General features: G+C 41.4%; 1 protein-coding gene across 8 annotated transcripts in view; it reads left to right on the forward strand.

The window, feature by feature from the left end:
* The window catches only part of LOC123517607 (tyrosine-protein kinase RYK-like), a 314,372-nt gene that overhangs the window by 132,350 nt on the left and 164,522 nt on the right, over positions 1 to 17,500 (forward strand). For all 8 annotated transcript variants that reach the window (XM_045277879.1, XM_045277877.1, XM_045277878.1 and 5 more), the window contains one exon: positions 8,112 to 8,351. In XM_045277879.1, coding sequence (XP_045133814.1) covers positions 8,198 to 8,351 — 154 coding nt within the window. In that variant the 5' untranslated portion in view covers positions 8,112 to 8,197. The remainder of the gene's footprint in view (positions 1 to 8,111; positions 8,352 to 17,500) is intronic.

Genomic DNA, 17,500 nt, shown 5'->3' on the forward strand with positions numbered 1-17,500 from the left:
TGAGTTTTTATTTTTTATTTTTGTCTTTTCTGCTCTTTCATATATATATTTTTTCTTTTATATTCTTTTCGTCTTTTAGTTTTTTTTTTTTTTTATTGTCACGTAAGATTTTTTGTCTCTTTAATCCATGGCATCTGTTTGAATATTTATGGTGTTCCTTTGTTGTGCAGGATTTTTTTTTTCTTCCATTTACGTTTTTGTATTATATTCTCGTATTTGTCGTCACTTTTATGTCACGTGTATATCCCGTTTAATATTCACCTTTATGTTTTACTTGTCACCTTTGCTTTTTTCATTTCGTAATTGACTTTTTAAAATCTCTACTCTTTTACCATTTATAAATTACTAGACTTGAATAATTTTCTAGTTATATTTCTTGCTGTAGTGTTGTTCCTTTCCGTTTGATGAATGCGAGGCGCCACATGACCTTTGGCTTCGCTGCGGCGGCTCGTCTATAATCAATGAAAGAATCAGTCAGTGCCAAATTGGTCTTATCGAAGTGGTCCGTCACTCAACTATGTATGATAGAAAAATACCAGCCCGAGATTGAGCTGGAGCGTGGAGGAGAAAGCGGTGCCTGATTGAACTGATGTGTGGGCGACCTGTTACTTAGCGTCTCTATGTTTGTGTTTACGTGTGAGAGAGAAATGCCGCCCCGGGATTGAGATGGTCTAGAAGTGAAGTTTTGTCTGAATCTCTCAATTATTCTAGGTCTGCATTAATGAAAATTTTGTCATCATATTTCGATTTTACTTTAACTCGATGTAGTGGAAAGGAAGTTGGTGGTTTTCTAAGGTGTTTTAATGGTTGTAGTGTTTACGCGTGATTAAGAAATGCCGTCTCTTGATTGAGAATTGATCTGTGGGTTAAGTTTTGTCTAAATTTCTCAATTGTTTTAGGTCTGGATAATTGGAGGTTTCGCTATCCTATGTCAGCTTCTTTTAGCAGGCAGAAATGGAAGGAAGTTGCTGGATTTCCAAGATGTTTTGATGGTTGTAGTGATCTCTCAACACTGATGTAGCTTCGTCATATCTCGACTTGTTTTATCTGAGCAGCTCTCATCATTATAGAAGTTATTAGGATTTTCAGGATTGTGTATTAGTGATTGTTTATCAAGAATTCTGCATCTAGAAGAAAACACTTAAACTAATGAATCTTCTTTGTAGTTATGAAAATAGTTATGAGAGCCTTATTGTTTCAGAAAGAGTGGGATTTACATTCTAGCTTACCTGATCTTTGTTCTACGTGCAATGATACAGCACAGGCGGGAAGCGTGTGGCCCCGAGCGATCAAAGTTCAGTCCTTCCTCGGAGACCAAGTCCTGCGTACATAGTTTGGTACAATTCCACTCCTCTTGTTACAGATATACCGTGTTCCTAGTCAATTAATCGAATGTTTGGAGGTAATGAAGTGGCCGCCCAATTAGGAAACCTCTAAATTATGTTCACCCCGCGCCGCCACACAGACCCGCAGCTAATGAACGGATGTTGCTCCTGTGTCGACAAATGCCAATGTGCTCCATCAGGTGTTTGTTTATCGAGTGCCATGAGACGATAAAATGCCAGATGACGCTTAGTTAGGAAACGTTATGTACTTGTGTACTTAGAAATACTGACACCTGTTTGTATACCTACTTGTCTACTTTCCTTCTGACCTTACCGTGAAATACCAAAAGACTCTTAGCACTGCAGCTTTATAATGTGCTCTTAGAAATACAGGTATATATTATCTAGCCAATTACTACTTACCCAACCCTACCCTACCCTACCCCCCTTCCCTTCCCTTCCCTTCCCTTCTGTTCTGTTCTGTTCTGTTCTCTACTCTTCTCTTCTCTTCTCTTCTTTTTTCTTCTCTTCCGAAATCCATCCACCTCTCCACCTGTCTTTCCACCCTATCTTACCTACCTACCTACCTACTTACAGTACCTCTCCCTCCCTCCACCACAGTGCCTGCTTACTTACCTATCTAGCTTTTTACGTCTTACCTACCTAAACACACACACACACACACACACACACACACACACACACACACACACACACACACACACACACACACACACACACACACACACACACACACACACACACACACACACACACACACACGTTTCACAAATTGCCTCAATCACCAAAGGCCACAGTCGTCAGTGATTGGTCGGGAGACATGCCAGGTTACATGATCCATAATCCCTATTGGTCCATTTCTCGGCCAATAAGCGTCAGTGGCCGAGGGACAACAAGAGCCACCAACCTTCATTGGCTGGGCACACCTGCACGCACTGATAAGGAAGGGGGGGAGGGGGGCGATGTTTCCTTGTCATGTGTGTGTGTGTGGGGAGGGGGGGAAGGACTCTATCATGTATCGTTAATTAAAACACTTTACAGTTTTCATGCATTTTTTATTTCATTTTATTTATTTTTCAGGGTATCCACGTGACATTTAGTTAATTAAAGTTAGTCATTCCGGTAACCTTTCCCTCATTCCCCTCTTCCGCTTCCCGTGACCTCGGCCCGGCACAGCTGCTCTCGTCTCGTGGTGTCTTTTAGTGTATGGAAATGTTACAGGCCGGATGAATGAAGCTAACGGACTTTGCCTACTATAAAGAAAAGAAACTTCACTCCGTCTCGTTTTGTTTTCATTTTGTCACTATTTCGCCTGCCCGTTAGTTAATCAGTCAGTCAGTTAGTCGTTTAGTAACTGGCGGGTTAGTGGGCTGTTTTAATTCATTTTTTGATTTACTTTTTTTTTTATTTATTTGCTTTTTTCCCCAACTCCCATTATTCAGTATCCCGACTACATAAAAAGTCAGTGATGCAGCAATCAGACGAACAGGCAATATGAATATAGTGTGTCCACTCACTCACTCACTCACTCACTCACTCACTCACTCACTCACTCACACACACACACACACACACACACACACACACACACACACACACACACACACACACACACACACACACACACACACACACACACACACACACAATTTTCCTTCAATGCGTATACTGATCTCCAGCGACAACCTTTCAATCTCCTAGAACATTCTCACAGAAATCTTTAAACTAGACACAGACAAACAAAGAGAGAAATTATTTATCCTTTTAGCATTGCGATATCAAAATGCTTGAGTTGATGGAAAGGTTTGGTGTTTGAAGAGTAAAGATTTGAGAATGAAAATGATTGACGTTTAGAAGTTTTGCATATTACGTATTATACAAAAGATCTTGAACAATTGCACATTAGACATACGATCATGAATGGTTTTGAAATGCACCAAGAAACGTGTTGTGTTATTACGAAAATATACTAAAGATCTTGAATTATTAAGAAATACGCTAAATCTGCAGAACTATTACCTATTATCCGTAAGTTGTTGAATTATTACGACACGAAACATACCGAAGTTCTTGAATTATTACGAAACATACCAAGCATCCTAAATCATGACGATATATGCTAAGGACCTTGAAAGACTAAAGTTATGATGCATTAAACATAATTAACTTGAACGTAACAATGAGTATGAAAGCAAGGCAACAAACACAGCGCTGGACAAACAGATCTTACTCCCACCGAGGATATTATCACATCAGTACTTGCCAATAACAGCTCACACACCTCCACTTCACAGATCCTCAACGCTTACAATACTCGCTGTATAAATAAAGATTGATTGTAAGTTTGTTTATTTTCACCAGCAAAATATACCGCTCTTGTTAAGGAAAGTTTGGCAGTGGGTGTAGCTTTTGTTATGCATTACAGCTTACTGGTAGATGGATGGTTGTATGTAAAAATCTCTGTTATATAGTACAGTTGTCTGGTACATGGATACAGTCATATCTCACGGATCTAGTACAGTTTGTATGGTGGATGGAGGGTTAGATGTTTCCTTAGTTATGTAATGGAGCTTGTCAGGAATACTTAGCTTTAGTTAGGTACAGGTTTGTCAGATACTGCATGGATAAAATTAGTTACACCTCTCGTTTCTGCAGATGATTTGGCAGGTAGTTATAGACGTATCACTCACATTACAGTACAGGTTGCCAGTTAGATGGATAAAGTTAGATCTGCTTTATTCAATTCTCCTTGGACACACTCACACACCTCTCACTTCTTCAGTATGATTTGGTAGACGGTTATAGGTCTCTCACTTCTACAGTACAGCTTGCCAGTTAGTTAGATGGATGAAGTTAAACATGCTATAGTTAGTACTACGCTACGCATCACCCATGGGAAGATGGCAGTGCTGTAATACCATGTAGTTGTGGATTTACCGAGACTGCACCGGGTTGTTTCCACCTGACTCCATCTCACCTGTAAGAAATATCATGTAGAGGCTCAGTGTGGACGAAAACTAATTGAGTTATGTTAGTCCTTGAATGACTTGTGGTGGCCATAGAGTTGAAATATACTCTTAGATTCGGTTCGTCTTTCTCCACTGGATGATCTTGAAGAGTTATAGTGTTGTTTATGTGTATAGATATTTGTAAATTTATTTTTACGTTGTTATTATTATTGTGGTTGTATTAATAATAGTAGTAGAAACATCAGAAAAGTAGTAGTTATAGTAATAGCAGCAGCAGCAGCAGTAGTAATAGTATTAGAAAGAAGAACCCGAATAGTAGTAATAGCAGCAGTAGAAGTAGTAGTAATACAAGTAGTAGTAGTAGTAGTAGTAGTAGTAGTAGTAGTAGTAGTAGTAGTAGGAGTAGTAGTAGTAGTAGTAGTAATAGTAGTAATAGTAGTAGAAGCAGGAGGAGAAGGAGGAAGAAGAGGAAGAGGAAGAGGAAAGGGAAAGGAGGAGGAGGAGGAGGAGGAGGTGAAGAAGGAAGAAGAAAGAGAATAAGAGGAAGAAGAAGAGGAGGAGGAGGAAGAGGTAGAGGCGGTGGTGGTGGCGGTGGTGATGGATGAGGAGCAGAAATAACTATCACAATACTTATTAAAACAGAAGCGAAAATACTAATTAGTGCCAGCATTCATAATAACACCAATACGTATAATCACATCATCTCAGCTCCACGGGCCGAAAAAAATATATACACACGTTTATACAATTGCATCATTTAACTCGAGATAGAGAAAATCATGCGTTCATTTGAGATCACGTTTACAGTACGCGCGAAAATTATGTGCTTGTTTTACTGAACGTATCCTGTCTGATTGATGAAGGGCGTGGCGTGACCTGAGAGAGAGAGAGAGAGAGAGAGAGAGAGAGAGAGAGAGAGAGAGAGAGAGAGAGAGGAGAGCAGAGCAGAGCAGAGCAGAGCAGAGCAGAGCAGAGCAGAAAGAGAGAAGAGAAGAGAAGAGAGAGAGAGGAAAGAGAGAGAGAGAGAGAGAAAAAGGAGATGGAAAGAGAGAGAGGAGAGAGAGAGAGAGAGAGAGAGAGAGAGAGAGAGAGAGAGAGAGAATTTTACTGCTCGTCTTATTTCTTTCATGAACTGCTATCTCTCTCTCTCTCTCTCTCTCTCTCTCTCTCTCTCTCTCTCTCTCTCTCTCTCTCTCTCTCTGGTAAGGCAAAGAGGGTAGATTTACAGTACGTGTGTTCTCAAAGGGATTATGGTCCTGGAAACCTGCTTATCTGTGTCACCGTGTTGCAGTGTGTTGTATGTTAGGGCGTGTTGGTGTTTTGATTCTTGTTGTTGTTGTTGTTGTTGTTGTGATGGTGATGGTGGTTGTGGTGGATGTTATGTTTTTCTTTTTATCCTTGTGTCGCTTTTTTTACTTCAATTTTTATGGTTGTTATTGTTGTTGTTGTTGTTGTTGTTAGTTTTAGTAGTAGTAATAGTAACCAAAGAAATAGGTTTGGTGGTAGTAGTAGTAGTAGTAGTAGTAATTGTAGTAGTAATAGTATTAGTAGTAGTTATTGTTGTTGTTGTTGGTGTAATTAGTAAAGCAGCAGCAGCAGTAAACAACATAATCATTGCTGTTATTGGTGTTGATATTGTTACTGATATCATTCATTTGGCGAGTGAGGCTTGCAATGATGCTGTAAAAATATTGTCAAATAATATCATATTGAAAAAAAATGTGTATCATATCAGCACATTCAGCGTGCACGTGGATGGAGTGTAATTACAGTACATATGTGCGGACACAATGGCTGCGACTTTTAATGTGACGAACAAATGGTGGCTTGTGGAAGACTGGAGTGGCGGGTGGCGGGTGGGTGCTGACCACTGGCAGACCTTGGAGTTGTGGCACCATGAACTTAGCACAAACCAGAGTAGCTCAACTTATCTTAACTTGGCACAAACTAGCATCACCTAACTTAACAGTATAAATTAAAGTAACTTAAATTAGAGTAACTTAACCTAACCTAAAAGTAACCTCAACAGCATAAACTAGCACAACCTAACCTAAAGACTAACAAACACCATAAACTAGCTTATCTTAGTTTAACTTTTAGCGTAACTTGATTGAACCTAACATAACACCATTAACTAGCGTAACTTCTTAACCTAACTTAACAACGTATTTAACATTGCACAAAGTAGGGTAACAACCTAACCTAACTTAGCATAACCTAGCATAACCTAACCTACATTTAAAAGACTTAAGTTATGCTAGCCTTTTAATTGTCTGTGTGTGTGTGTGTGTGTGTGTGTGTGTGTGTGTGTGTGTGTGTGTGTGTGTTGGTGGTGGTGGTGGTGGAGGTTACTTTTTTTTTTATGGTTCTAGTGGTGAATTAACAAGATTTCCACACTATGAACAGGATAAACACCCTCAAGAACTTGGCTAATCATCTGTATGGCCTTTGAAAATACTCCTTATGAGGGAGCAAAGCGTTTTTCACACACACACACACACACACACACACACACACACACACACACACACACACACACACACACACACACACACACACACACACACACACTTCACTATCTCTCCTCTTTCATTAGACTTTCATATCTTTTTCATCTTCATTTTTCCCGAGACAAGTTTCTCCTCGCAGTCAAGTTGAATCTTAACGAGCTAAATGGAAACTTGTATCTGTTGAGGATGTGCCGTGCTTGTTGTGTTCAGCTTTCTCTGCACACATCTGTCTCTAAGTGGTGGTGGTGGTGGTGGTGGTGGTGATGTGATCCACGCTGTATTGTACATAACGTGAATGAATTTTTATATTTAACCAAGCTGTGTGTGTGTGTGTGTGTGTGTGTGTGTGTGTGTGTGTGTGTGTGTGTGTGTGTGTGTGTGTTTAAAATTGAAATAAAAGCATATATCACGTTTAGATGAAGCTTCATTCCTCCTTCTTCTCCTTCTCCTTCTCCTTCTCCTTCTCCTTCTCCTTCTCCTTCTCCTCCTCCTTCTTCTCCTCCTCCTCCTCCTCCTCCTCCTCCTCCTCCTCCTCCTCCTCCTCCTCCTCCTCCTCCTCCTCCTCCTCCTCCTCCTCCTCCTCCTCCTCCTCCTCCTCCTCCTCCTCCTCCTCCTCCTCCTCCTCCTCCTCCTCCTCCTCCTCCTTAATGGTCCTTGATCTCTCTCTCTCTCTCTCTCTCTCTCTCTCTCTCTCTCTCTCTCTCTCTCTCTCTCTCTCTCTCTCTCTCTCTCTCTCTCTCTCTCTCTCTCTCTCTCTCTCTCACACACACACACACACACACACACACACACACACACACACACACACACACACACACACACACACACACACAGAGAGAGAGAGAGAGAGAGAGAGAGAGAGAGAGAGAGAGAGAGAAAGTTATCCTTGACGAGTCTCAAGAAAAACGGGAGACACTCACCTTGGGGAGGAAAGTTTGGGTTTGCTCCATCGTGCAGGGATACAGGCAGGCGCGCAGGCACACACACACACACACACACACACACACACACACACACACACACACACACACACACACACACACACACACACACACACACACACACACACACACAAGAGGATTCAAGATATATCACATTACTAAAGAATAAATATTCAATACAATGAAAAATCAATTAAAAAACAAAAAGTTCCAAAATCTTAAAATTACATGTGATTTATTAACTTTTCATTTATTTCTTCATTTTTTTTATTTCTCTATTTATTCACCTTTCACCATTTCACAAAGTCTCGGAATCCATCTAACCACGCCCTTCTTTCCTTCCAGTTATCGGCATGGTCCCACGCCAAGCCTCAGACACCCCACCCCTTCCAAGCGCCCACGCGTGATGCCGTGCCGCCCATGAGGGTGCAATGGGCGGCGGGGCGGCGGTTGGTGGTTGGCGGCGTGGCGGGTGGTGGTGGTGGGCGGCGGTGGTGGCAGTGGGCGCGGTGGTGGTGATGCCCCGCCATGCCGCTGCTAACATCGATCTCTACATGTCCAGTGAGGAGACCCACCGACTGCTGGGTGAGTACTGCCGGGAGAGAGAGAGAGAGAGAGAGAGAGAGAGAGAGAGGTACTATGGTTAGGGGAGATGCAGAGGTGTGTGAGGGAAGAACGTGATGGCGGTGAGAATGGAGATTGTGTGTAGATGGAAGGAGGTGCCGAGTGTGTGTGTTCGCAGGGAAGGAAAGTGGTGAGTGGAGTGAAGGGAAGTGCCTGTGGAGGAAGAAGTGGATTGTTATGCTTTCTAGAATACCATTGTAGCGTTTTCTCTTTCTTTAATATTTACTCAGCATTAGTAATTATGTATTTAAATTGGGGAAAAGGAAAATATATATCAACGCTTGGAAGAAAGTGAAGATAGATTAACAAACACGTAAGTAAACAAACACAGGATGAAATGCATACTAAAATTAACAAAGTACAAAAGGCGGTATAGAATAACGACCTTCAGTAACACCATATACATTTCCATCACGTCAACTTTCCGTCTCCAGCATTAAAGAAATATCACGAAAAATACATAAAATTCCCGCCGTAAAATGTGCTACACGTCCATTCACTCAGACTGGGGGAGTGTCAGCCTTCTCATTCCCGCCAGCCACGCTCTGCCTCACTGTGTTGGGGCGGCGTGGGAAGGTCCGCGCCGGCCCTCTGTAACCTTATTTTGAAGGGAAGGTGGTGTTGAGTACGGACTGATCTTTACGTACTACAGTTTTCCTTTAGAAGTATTAGTGTGTGTGTGTGTGTGTGTGTGTGTGTGTGTGTGTGTGTGTGTGTGTGTGTGTGTGTGTTTAACGTGTTACGAAATGGGTCGGTTTCTAACAATATTTTGAAGGGAAGGAAACTAAGCATGGAATATAGACTCAATTTTACCTTAGACATTACCAGGAAATGTGACTTTTTTTACGCTTTACTTCGTGTCGGGCTTTTGAAATACCTGTATGATTCCCTGCAGCTTTATATTGAAGGGAACGCTTATAGTATAGGTTGATATTTACCTTTGTTCTCCGTTAACAGCTCAGGTGATGGTTCTACTCTGTTTTACTCACGTCTCAACGGGCACAAGGACTGTTTTGTAACCAACTATTGTAAAGGAAAGGGAAATCTGTGGTGCGATCTTGACCGTGCTTTGCCAGTAGGAGGATGAGGAGTTTGTCTTTACTACTTCTTATGTTAGATTTTTCGGGTCTAAGTTAATAAACGAAGCTGCAAGAAGTCATCAGTCCTACACTTGGCAATCCCTGTGCGAAACTTGAGCAAATCTGCCTTTTTTCGCCAATTATTATCATCCTTAAATTTGCAAAATCTTTAAACCTCCAATGACTCGAATACCAACAAGCCTAACAACTTTAATGCTAAGACTGGTCATCCATTCTGTATGAAAAGCCACATTCTATCACTTCTTTCAATCAGTAGTGTATATCAATATATACACTAACAACCTTATTACTGAGACTGTTCATCCTTTCTATATGAAAAGCCGCATTCTTCCTACCTCTTCTTTCAATCAACATGACTTTATCAGCTGGAAAATCAGTCATGAAAACTCAGCATATCAGTACAACCCTTGAAAGCAACACCATGTGAGACCGAAGCGTTGAAAATTACTACATACCTTAACTTTGCTGAGCGTTTTCTTCAATATTGAGTCCGGTGGTGTGTTAGATACATACCAACAGAACCAGACGAGTAAATAAAAAAAAAAAATCTAACAGTGAAAAGGAGAAGCAGTAGACCCACCAACTGACCAGGAACGTAAGAGGACTCTGGCTCGTATTCTCTACCACTACAGTGCTTCACCTCCACTTTTTTTTTTTTTTAAGAGGGTTCTTTTAAATTGACACGAGTTTTTTTTGAAGGTCTTTTTACCGTTCAAGAGGCAGATTGACAAGATTTTACATTATTAACCGGAGAAACACTCATGAAAACCCCGCCAGTCATCTTTGTGGCTTTGGAAAATAATCGTGGCGAAAGAGCAAAGCGTTTCTGAATATGGACTTTTGTTTACTTTATTTAGTGGCGGGAGGTTCTGAGTGAGATTTCTTGATGCTCTTCACGTTCGATTGTTATGAATTTGAGTAGCAGCTCGTGGCGACACACTGAGGGGATTCAGAGCGTGAGACAGGTTAGCATGCACACAACTGCCAGGAAATTAGCAGAGTAGCCTTCATAATTTCACTGAGTGCCCATCAACTCCAAACACTCGTGAGGAAATGATACTAAAAAGAACGCAGTGGGAAAGCCAGAGAATAGAAGGAAAAAAAAAGAAAAAAAAGAAAGGAAGCATAAACAGAGAAAGAGAAGGAAGGAAAAAGAGACGAAAAGGACAAGAAAGGGAAGAAAAATGGAGAAAAAAAAGGAAGAGACGATAAGGAAAAGAAGGACAATAATAAAATGTAAATATTCTCTCATTCTCACATAAAAAAAACAATGATGGCAGAACACACGCATACAATGAAGAAATATAGACATGTCCTTTAAAAGATAAGTAAGAGCACATGACCCGATCCAGAGAGAGAGAGAGGTTGGGTGGAAAAGAAGAGAAAAGAAGAAAAAGAAGAAGAAAAAAGAGAAAGAGAGAGAGAGGAGAGAGAGAGAGAGAGAGAGAGAGAGAGAGAGAGAGAGAGAGAGAGAGAGAGAGAGAGAGAGAGAGAGAGAGAGAGCATTTGGAGTCAAGAGAAAAGAAGCATCCCATCCTCCGTGGTCTCGGGAGCTGATGGGACCATTTGTTGCTTGCCGCCATTACGCCCCAAAGCACAGAGAGGACACCACTTCGGGGAGAGGAAGAGGAGTGATGAGACGGAGAGAGGGGAGGAGAGTGGGAAGCTGGGGAGTGGAGGGGGAGGAGTAGAAAGGGGGAATGGAAGATAAGGGAGAATGGAAGAAGAGGAAATTTACTGGAGGTGATGAGGGATGTGGAGAGGTAAAAGATGGGAGATAAAAGAAAGTAAAGGGAGAAGGAAGAAGGAGTAAGTGATGGGGAGAGCAGAAGAGGAAGTGCAAAAGAGGTGGAAGGAAAAGGAAAGAGAGAGAAAATGCAAGGAAGGAGAGAAGGTAGGATAAAGAAAATGGAAATGCGAGAGGGAAAGAAACAATGAGGATAAACGAAGAGGAAGTAGAAATTGGAAGAAGAGGGAGAAAGGACTGAAGAAGAAGAAGAAGAGAGGAGAGGGAGAGGCAAGGAAGAGCAAGGGTAGTGAGTGAGGGGGAGGGAGGGAGAGAGAGAGGGAGTGGCCGAGACAACTATAAATGTCAAAGAAAATGGAATCCAGGCGGGAACATTTACGATTTCTCACCCGCTTTTTCACTGCTCAAGAAACGTAAACTTTTTTCCACCGCTTATACTGAATTGATTTGTGACTCCGAGGAAGCACGCACCTCAATTTTTATATCGTAGAATTGCAAGATGGGTGTATTGTTGGGGCGCTGATGGAAAACGTGTATGGAGGCGCGGCGCATGTTGGAAAGTGGTGATGTGGACGAGAGTTATTAAGGTGATGGGGGAAGTTTGAGGCGCTCGGGATGAACTGAGAGAGAGAGAGAGTAGTAGCGAAGGAGTTAAGATTTTTTTTTTTTTTTTTTTTTTTTGCAATAGTGGAAGCTGGCCAAGGGCAACAGAAAATTGAAAATAAGGCCCACTTGATTGCCAGTTCCCTAAAAGAGTCATAGAGTTAGCCAAAAGTCTGGGACAAATTATTAGATGATAAAACTGAAAAAAAAGGCAAAAATGAAATGGTGGACGGAAAGAGTGATTGAAATGCAATGGAGAAATGAAAGTTTTTGAAAGAATAATATACGAAAAGGAAACGAGTTTATGTGAAAAGAAAAAACAAGTAATCGATGACACAAATAGATCGAAAAGAGTAAAGAGAGAAAAATATCAACTGATAGAAAGGAAAAGAAAAGAAAGTAGGAAACAAGTAAGATATGTATATGAATAAAGACAATAGGAAAAAAGGAAAAGAAAAAACGATAACAATAACACAACGAGGTAGACAAAAACAAACAGAACCAAAATAAAGAAAACGAAAAAAAAAAACACAAGCATTTAGTAACTATGTCTCCCAAATACCCCACGAACAACCGCCCCCAAAAAAAAATGGAAAACGGAAAGAAAACGAGAAAGCTACACTATCTACACCACAAACCCAACCTTTTCCTTCCTTATTTACACCTTTAATTGGTTATTCTTTCCCACTGGCACGGCATCTACACTTGTTTGAGCCGGGCGGTTATAGGAGGCACTGGGGGGCGGCGTGGGTGGGTTGGGCAGGCAGAGTAGGGGTGGGAGGGACACATAGAAGGTTATAGGGGAGAGGGGGGCCGGTGGGAGCAAGGCTGGCGGATCTGAGGGCGATGGAGAGAGGCTTAAGCAGGTCTGAAGGAGATCATAAATGCCAGAGAGGAAGCTTAGCGAGAGAGGAGCGTTACTGGAGGAGCCTTGAATGGAATTGAATCTCGCTTCTTCACCACCTACAATTTCCTCCATCTTTTTTTTATTTCCTCCTCCTCCTCCTCCTCCTCCTCCTCCTCCTCCTCCTCCTCCTCCTCCTCCTCCTCCTCCTCCTTCCTCCTCCTTCCTCCTTCCTTCCTTTCTTTCTTTCTTTCTTTCTTTCTTTCTTCCTTTTCCTTTCTTTTCCTTTCCTTTCGTTTCTTTCCTTCCATCCTTCGCCTCTCTCTCTCTCTCTCTCTCTCTCTCTCTCTCTCTCTCTCTCTCTCTCTCTCTCTCTCTCTCTCTCTCTCTCTCTCTCTCTCTCTCTCTCTCTCTCTCTCTCTCTCTCTCTCCTTGAATCCTTAGCGCTAAAGAGAGAGAGAGAGAGAGAGAGAGAGAGAGAGAGAGAGTTTCAGGCAGGTTAAGGGAGTATTCTTCAGCGATTTCCCTCCATTTTCTTTTCTTTCCCTCCTTCCCTACTTTCCTCCACTTTTCTCCATCCTTAAGCTAGGGAGAGAGAGAGAGAGAGAGAGAGAGAGAGAGAGAGAGAGTTTTTGGGAGTTTAGTGGATAGGTGTAGGATATTCAGCGATTTTCCTCCACCTTTCCTTTTTTCCTGTCCCTCTGTCTCTTCCCTCCCTCCCTCCTCTCTTTCCTCCATTTTTTTCCTCCCTTAAAGCTAGAGAGAGAGAGAATTTTAGGGAGTTTACCGGCGTAGTGCATGGTCCAGTTATTTTCCTCCGCAGTTTTTCTCTCTTCCGTCTCTCTCCCCTCCCTTCTTTCCTCAACATCTCTGCTCTCCTTAGATCCTTAACGCCATGGAGGGAGAGTTTCAGGAAGTTTAAGGAGTAGATGTCGGTTCCTCAGCTATTTGTCTCCACTTTTTGCCTTTTTTCCCTCTCTTTTCCCTCCCTCCCTCCCTCCCTCCTTTCTTTCTTTCCTCCACCTCTCCTTTTCTTAACGTCAAGGAGGGAGTTTCAGACAGTTTAAGGAGAAGATGTGGAGTCTTAAGAGAGTTTCCTCCACCTCTTCCTTTTTTTCCCTCTTTTTCTCTTCCCTCTCTCCTTCGCTTCTTTCCTCCACTTTCCTTCACGTGAGGGAGGGAGTTTCAGACAGTTTAAGGAGAAGATGTGGAGTCTTAAGAGAGTTTCCTCCACCTCTTCCTTTTTTTCCTCTTTTTCTCTTCCTTCTCTCCTTCCCTTTTTTCCTCCACTTCTCTCCTTTTCTTAACGTCAAGGAGGGAGTTTCAGACAGTTTAAAGGGTACATGTGGAGTCCTAAAAGTTTCCTTCACTTTTCCCTTTTTTTCCCTATATCTTTCTTCCTCTCTTTCTTTTTTTCCTCCACTTGTTTCTTTCCTTAAAGCCAGGGAGAGAGAGAGCTTTTAGGGATTTTAAAGGGGGTAGATGCAGAGTCTTAAGAGAATTTTCCTCCACCTTTGCCTTTTTTCCTCTCACTTCTCTCCCTCCCTCCTTCTTTCCTCCACTTCTCTCCTTTCCTTAACGTCAGGGAGGGAGTTTCAGATGGTTTAAGGGGGTAGATGTGGAGTCTTAAGAGAATTTTCCTCCACCTCTTCCTTTTTTTCCTCTCTCATCCCTCCTTCTCTCCCTTCTTTCCTCCACCGCTCTCCTTCATTAAAGATTGGGAAAGAGTTTTAGAGTTCAGGGAGAGGATGTCAGGTTTTCAGCTATTTTCTCTCTCTCTCTCTCTCTCTCTCTCTCTCTCTCTCTCTCTCTCTCTCTCTCTCTCTCTCTCTCTCTCTCTCTCTCTCTCTCTCTCTCTCTCTCTCTCTCTCTCTCTTTCTCTTTCACTTTTCCTTCTTTAGCGCTACTGAGAGAGGGTTTTAGGAATTTTAAGGGTGCAGATGCGGAGTCTTAAAAGAATTTCCTCCATCTCTTTCTCTTTTCCCTCTCTCTTCCCTCCCTCCCTCCCTTCTTTCCTCCTCTTTTCCCTTCCTTAACACCAGCGAGGGAGAATTTCGGGCAGTTTAAAAGATAGATGTGGAGTCATGACAGAATTTCCTTATTTTCCTTTTCTCTCTTCCCTCCCTCCTTTCCTCCTTCCCTCCTTCCCTCCCGTCTTGCCTCCACTTGTTTCCTTCTTCAAGCTAGGGAGGGAGTTTTAGGGAGTAGGTGTCCGGTCTTCAGCGATTTTCCTCCACCTTTTTCTTTTCTTTCTCTCTTTCCTCCACTTTTTCCCTCCTCAACGACACGGAAGGAGCTTGAGGCAGTTTACGGGGGTGGATGGCGGGTCTTCAGTGGCGCTCTAACGACCTGGCGGGGCTAATTCATAGAGAAGTGGCGTGGCTGGTGCTTGGATGACCTGCTGAGGGAGAAGTAGTGGTGGTGGTGGTGGTGATGATGGTGAGGTAGTACTAGTGGAGGTGGTGGTGGTGATGGTGGTGGTGGTGGTGATGATGATGATGATGATGATGATGATGAGGTGGAAGTGTTGGTAGTACTAGTGGTGGTTGTGGTGGTGATGATGATGGTGGTGGTGGTGGTGGTGGTGGTGGTGGTGGTGGTGGTGGTTTCTTTCCGCATGGCTATTTTATTTTCTCTTTTTCCCCTCCAGTCGTTATTTCATGGAGTAGTTTTAAGTGTTGCTGTAAATTTTCCTTATTTTTTCTTGTATATTTTGTTTTTTTTTCGTGTTTTTTTTGGTTATTCAGTAATTCGACATCGTTGTTTTATTTCCATTATTTTCCCACAGTCTATTTTATCGAGTATTTTTAAGTATTTCAGTAAATTTTCCTCCTTTTCCCTGTTTTTTCTTCTATTTTGTTTTTTCGGGGTGTTTTTTTTTTTGGTAAATTGGTATATTCGCATCGTTTTATTTTCCATTTTTTTCCCCAAGTCAGTAATTCATAGAGCAGTTTTAAGTGTATCAATAAATTTTTTCAATAAATTTTCCCTTTTTTCCGTTTTCTCTTCAATTTTCTTTAGGGAGGGGAGGTGGGGGGGAAGAGGGTGTGGTTGTTTGGGGTTCATTGTTTTTTTTTTTTCTTTTTCTTTTCTTTTTCTTTTAATGTGTGATGTTATATTTCCCCTCCAAACCTCTTAAACACGTTCCAAACCCCCCCCCCAACCCCTTTAACACCCTCCAGATAACCTCTCTCTCTCTCTCTCTCTCTCTCTCTCTCTCTCTCTCTCTCTCTCTCTCTCTCTCTCTCTCTCTCTCTCTCTCTCTCGTGATGGATTTGAGATTTAAGTCATATTTTGTTACTATCTCATTTATTTTTTTTATTTTATTTCACTTATTTATTTGTTTTGCCATATTTTGTTGGTCAGTTTTACCTTTTATCTATTTCTTTATTTTCTATATTTATTTGTTCATTTCATATTATTTTTATTCCATTTCGTTTTATTTTACTTGTTTATTTTTATCGTCCATCCTCTTTGCTCTCATCAGCAGGCATAACAGTTAAGCGCTTTACGACTCAAGTCTTTTTAATGGGTGAGTTTTATTGTGTGTGTGTGTGTGTGTGTGTGTGAGTTTCCATTTTTTTTTTCTTCAGAACAGATAAGGACTTTGTTTTCTTTTCTATCCTTTTTTTCTTTTTTTTTTTTTTAATCATAGTTTCGCCTCCCCATCAGCAGGTAGTTACTCGTTTTCACTGTTTTGTTGTTTCCTGCATCTATACCGTGGGAGTTTCTGGGTGGGGTTAAAAGATTTTCCTCCTCTTTTCCTCTCTCTCTCTTTCTTTCCTCCTCCTCCTCCTCCTCTTCCTCCTCCTCATTAGCAGGCAACGTAAGGCGTCTTGATATTTTACCTCTTTTTACTAACTTCATTTCATTTTTTTTTTCCCTTTCTTTTTTTTTCCCTTTTTGTTTCTTGATAACTTTCCACGTTTTCAGGAAGATGAAGGAAAGGCTTTTTTTTTTTTTTTTTTTTTTTTTATTTTTTTTTTTTATTCCTATGCCTTCACTTCTTTATCTTTTAATCTTACTTTATTATGAACTGTTTGCATTAGTGTTTGTTTGTTTTATGCTGTTTATCGTCAGAATTTCCTAGATTACGTGGTGAACAGGATAGCTTTTTTATTATTCTCTCTCTCTCTCTCTCTCTCTCTCTCTCTCTCTCTCTCTCTCTCTCTCTCTCTCTCTCTCTCTCTCTCTCTCTCTCTCTCTCTCTCTCTCTCTCGTGTTATATTTGTCTTTAAAGTACATGTCTCTCTCTCTCTCTCTCTCGTGTTATATTTGTCTTTAAAGTACATGTGTGTGTATTTCTTCATTGTATGCCTGTATACCGCATTTTTTTTTTTTTTTTTTTTTTGTGAATATAAAAGAATATTTGCATTATGTTGCCTTTGTTCGTTCTTTTCCCTTCTCTTCTCTATTTTCTCCTCCTTTTACTTTCCATCTCTTATTCCTTCCCTTCCTTTCCCTTCTGTTCCCTTTTCTTTTTCTCTTTTTTTTCCTTTTTTCTTTTACTTCTTTTGTCTTCTTTTATAATATTTTCATCATATCTTGTCTTATCTAATCTTATCTTATCTTCCCTTCCCCTTTGCAATATCTTTGTCTTCCCTTTTGTATGCTTCCTTTTTTTTTTTCCTTTCTTTTCCCTTACCTTCCCCTCCCATCCCTTCCCATCCCATCCCATCCCATCTCATCTCTTCTCTTCTCTTCTCTTCTCTTCTCTTCTCTTCTCTTCTCTTCCCCTCCCCTTCACTTCACTTCACTTCACTTCACTTCACTTCACTTCCTTTCCTTCCCATCCCTTCCCTTCTCTTCTCTGTTT

Source organism: Portunus trituberculatus, chromosome 42 (genome assembly GCF_017591435.1).
Source record: "Portunus trituberculatus isolate SZX2019 chromosome 42, ASM1759143v1, whole genome shotgun sequence".
Taxonomy (NCBI): domain Eukaryota; kingdom Metazoa; phylum Arthropoda; class Malacostraca; order Decapoda; family Portunidae; genus Portunus; species Portunus trituberculatus.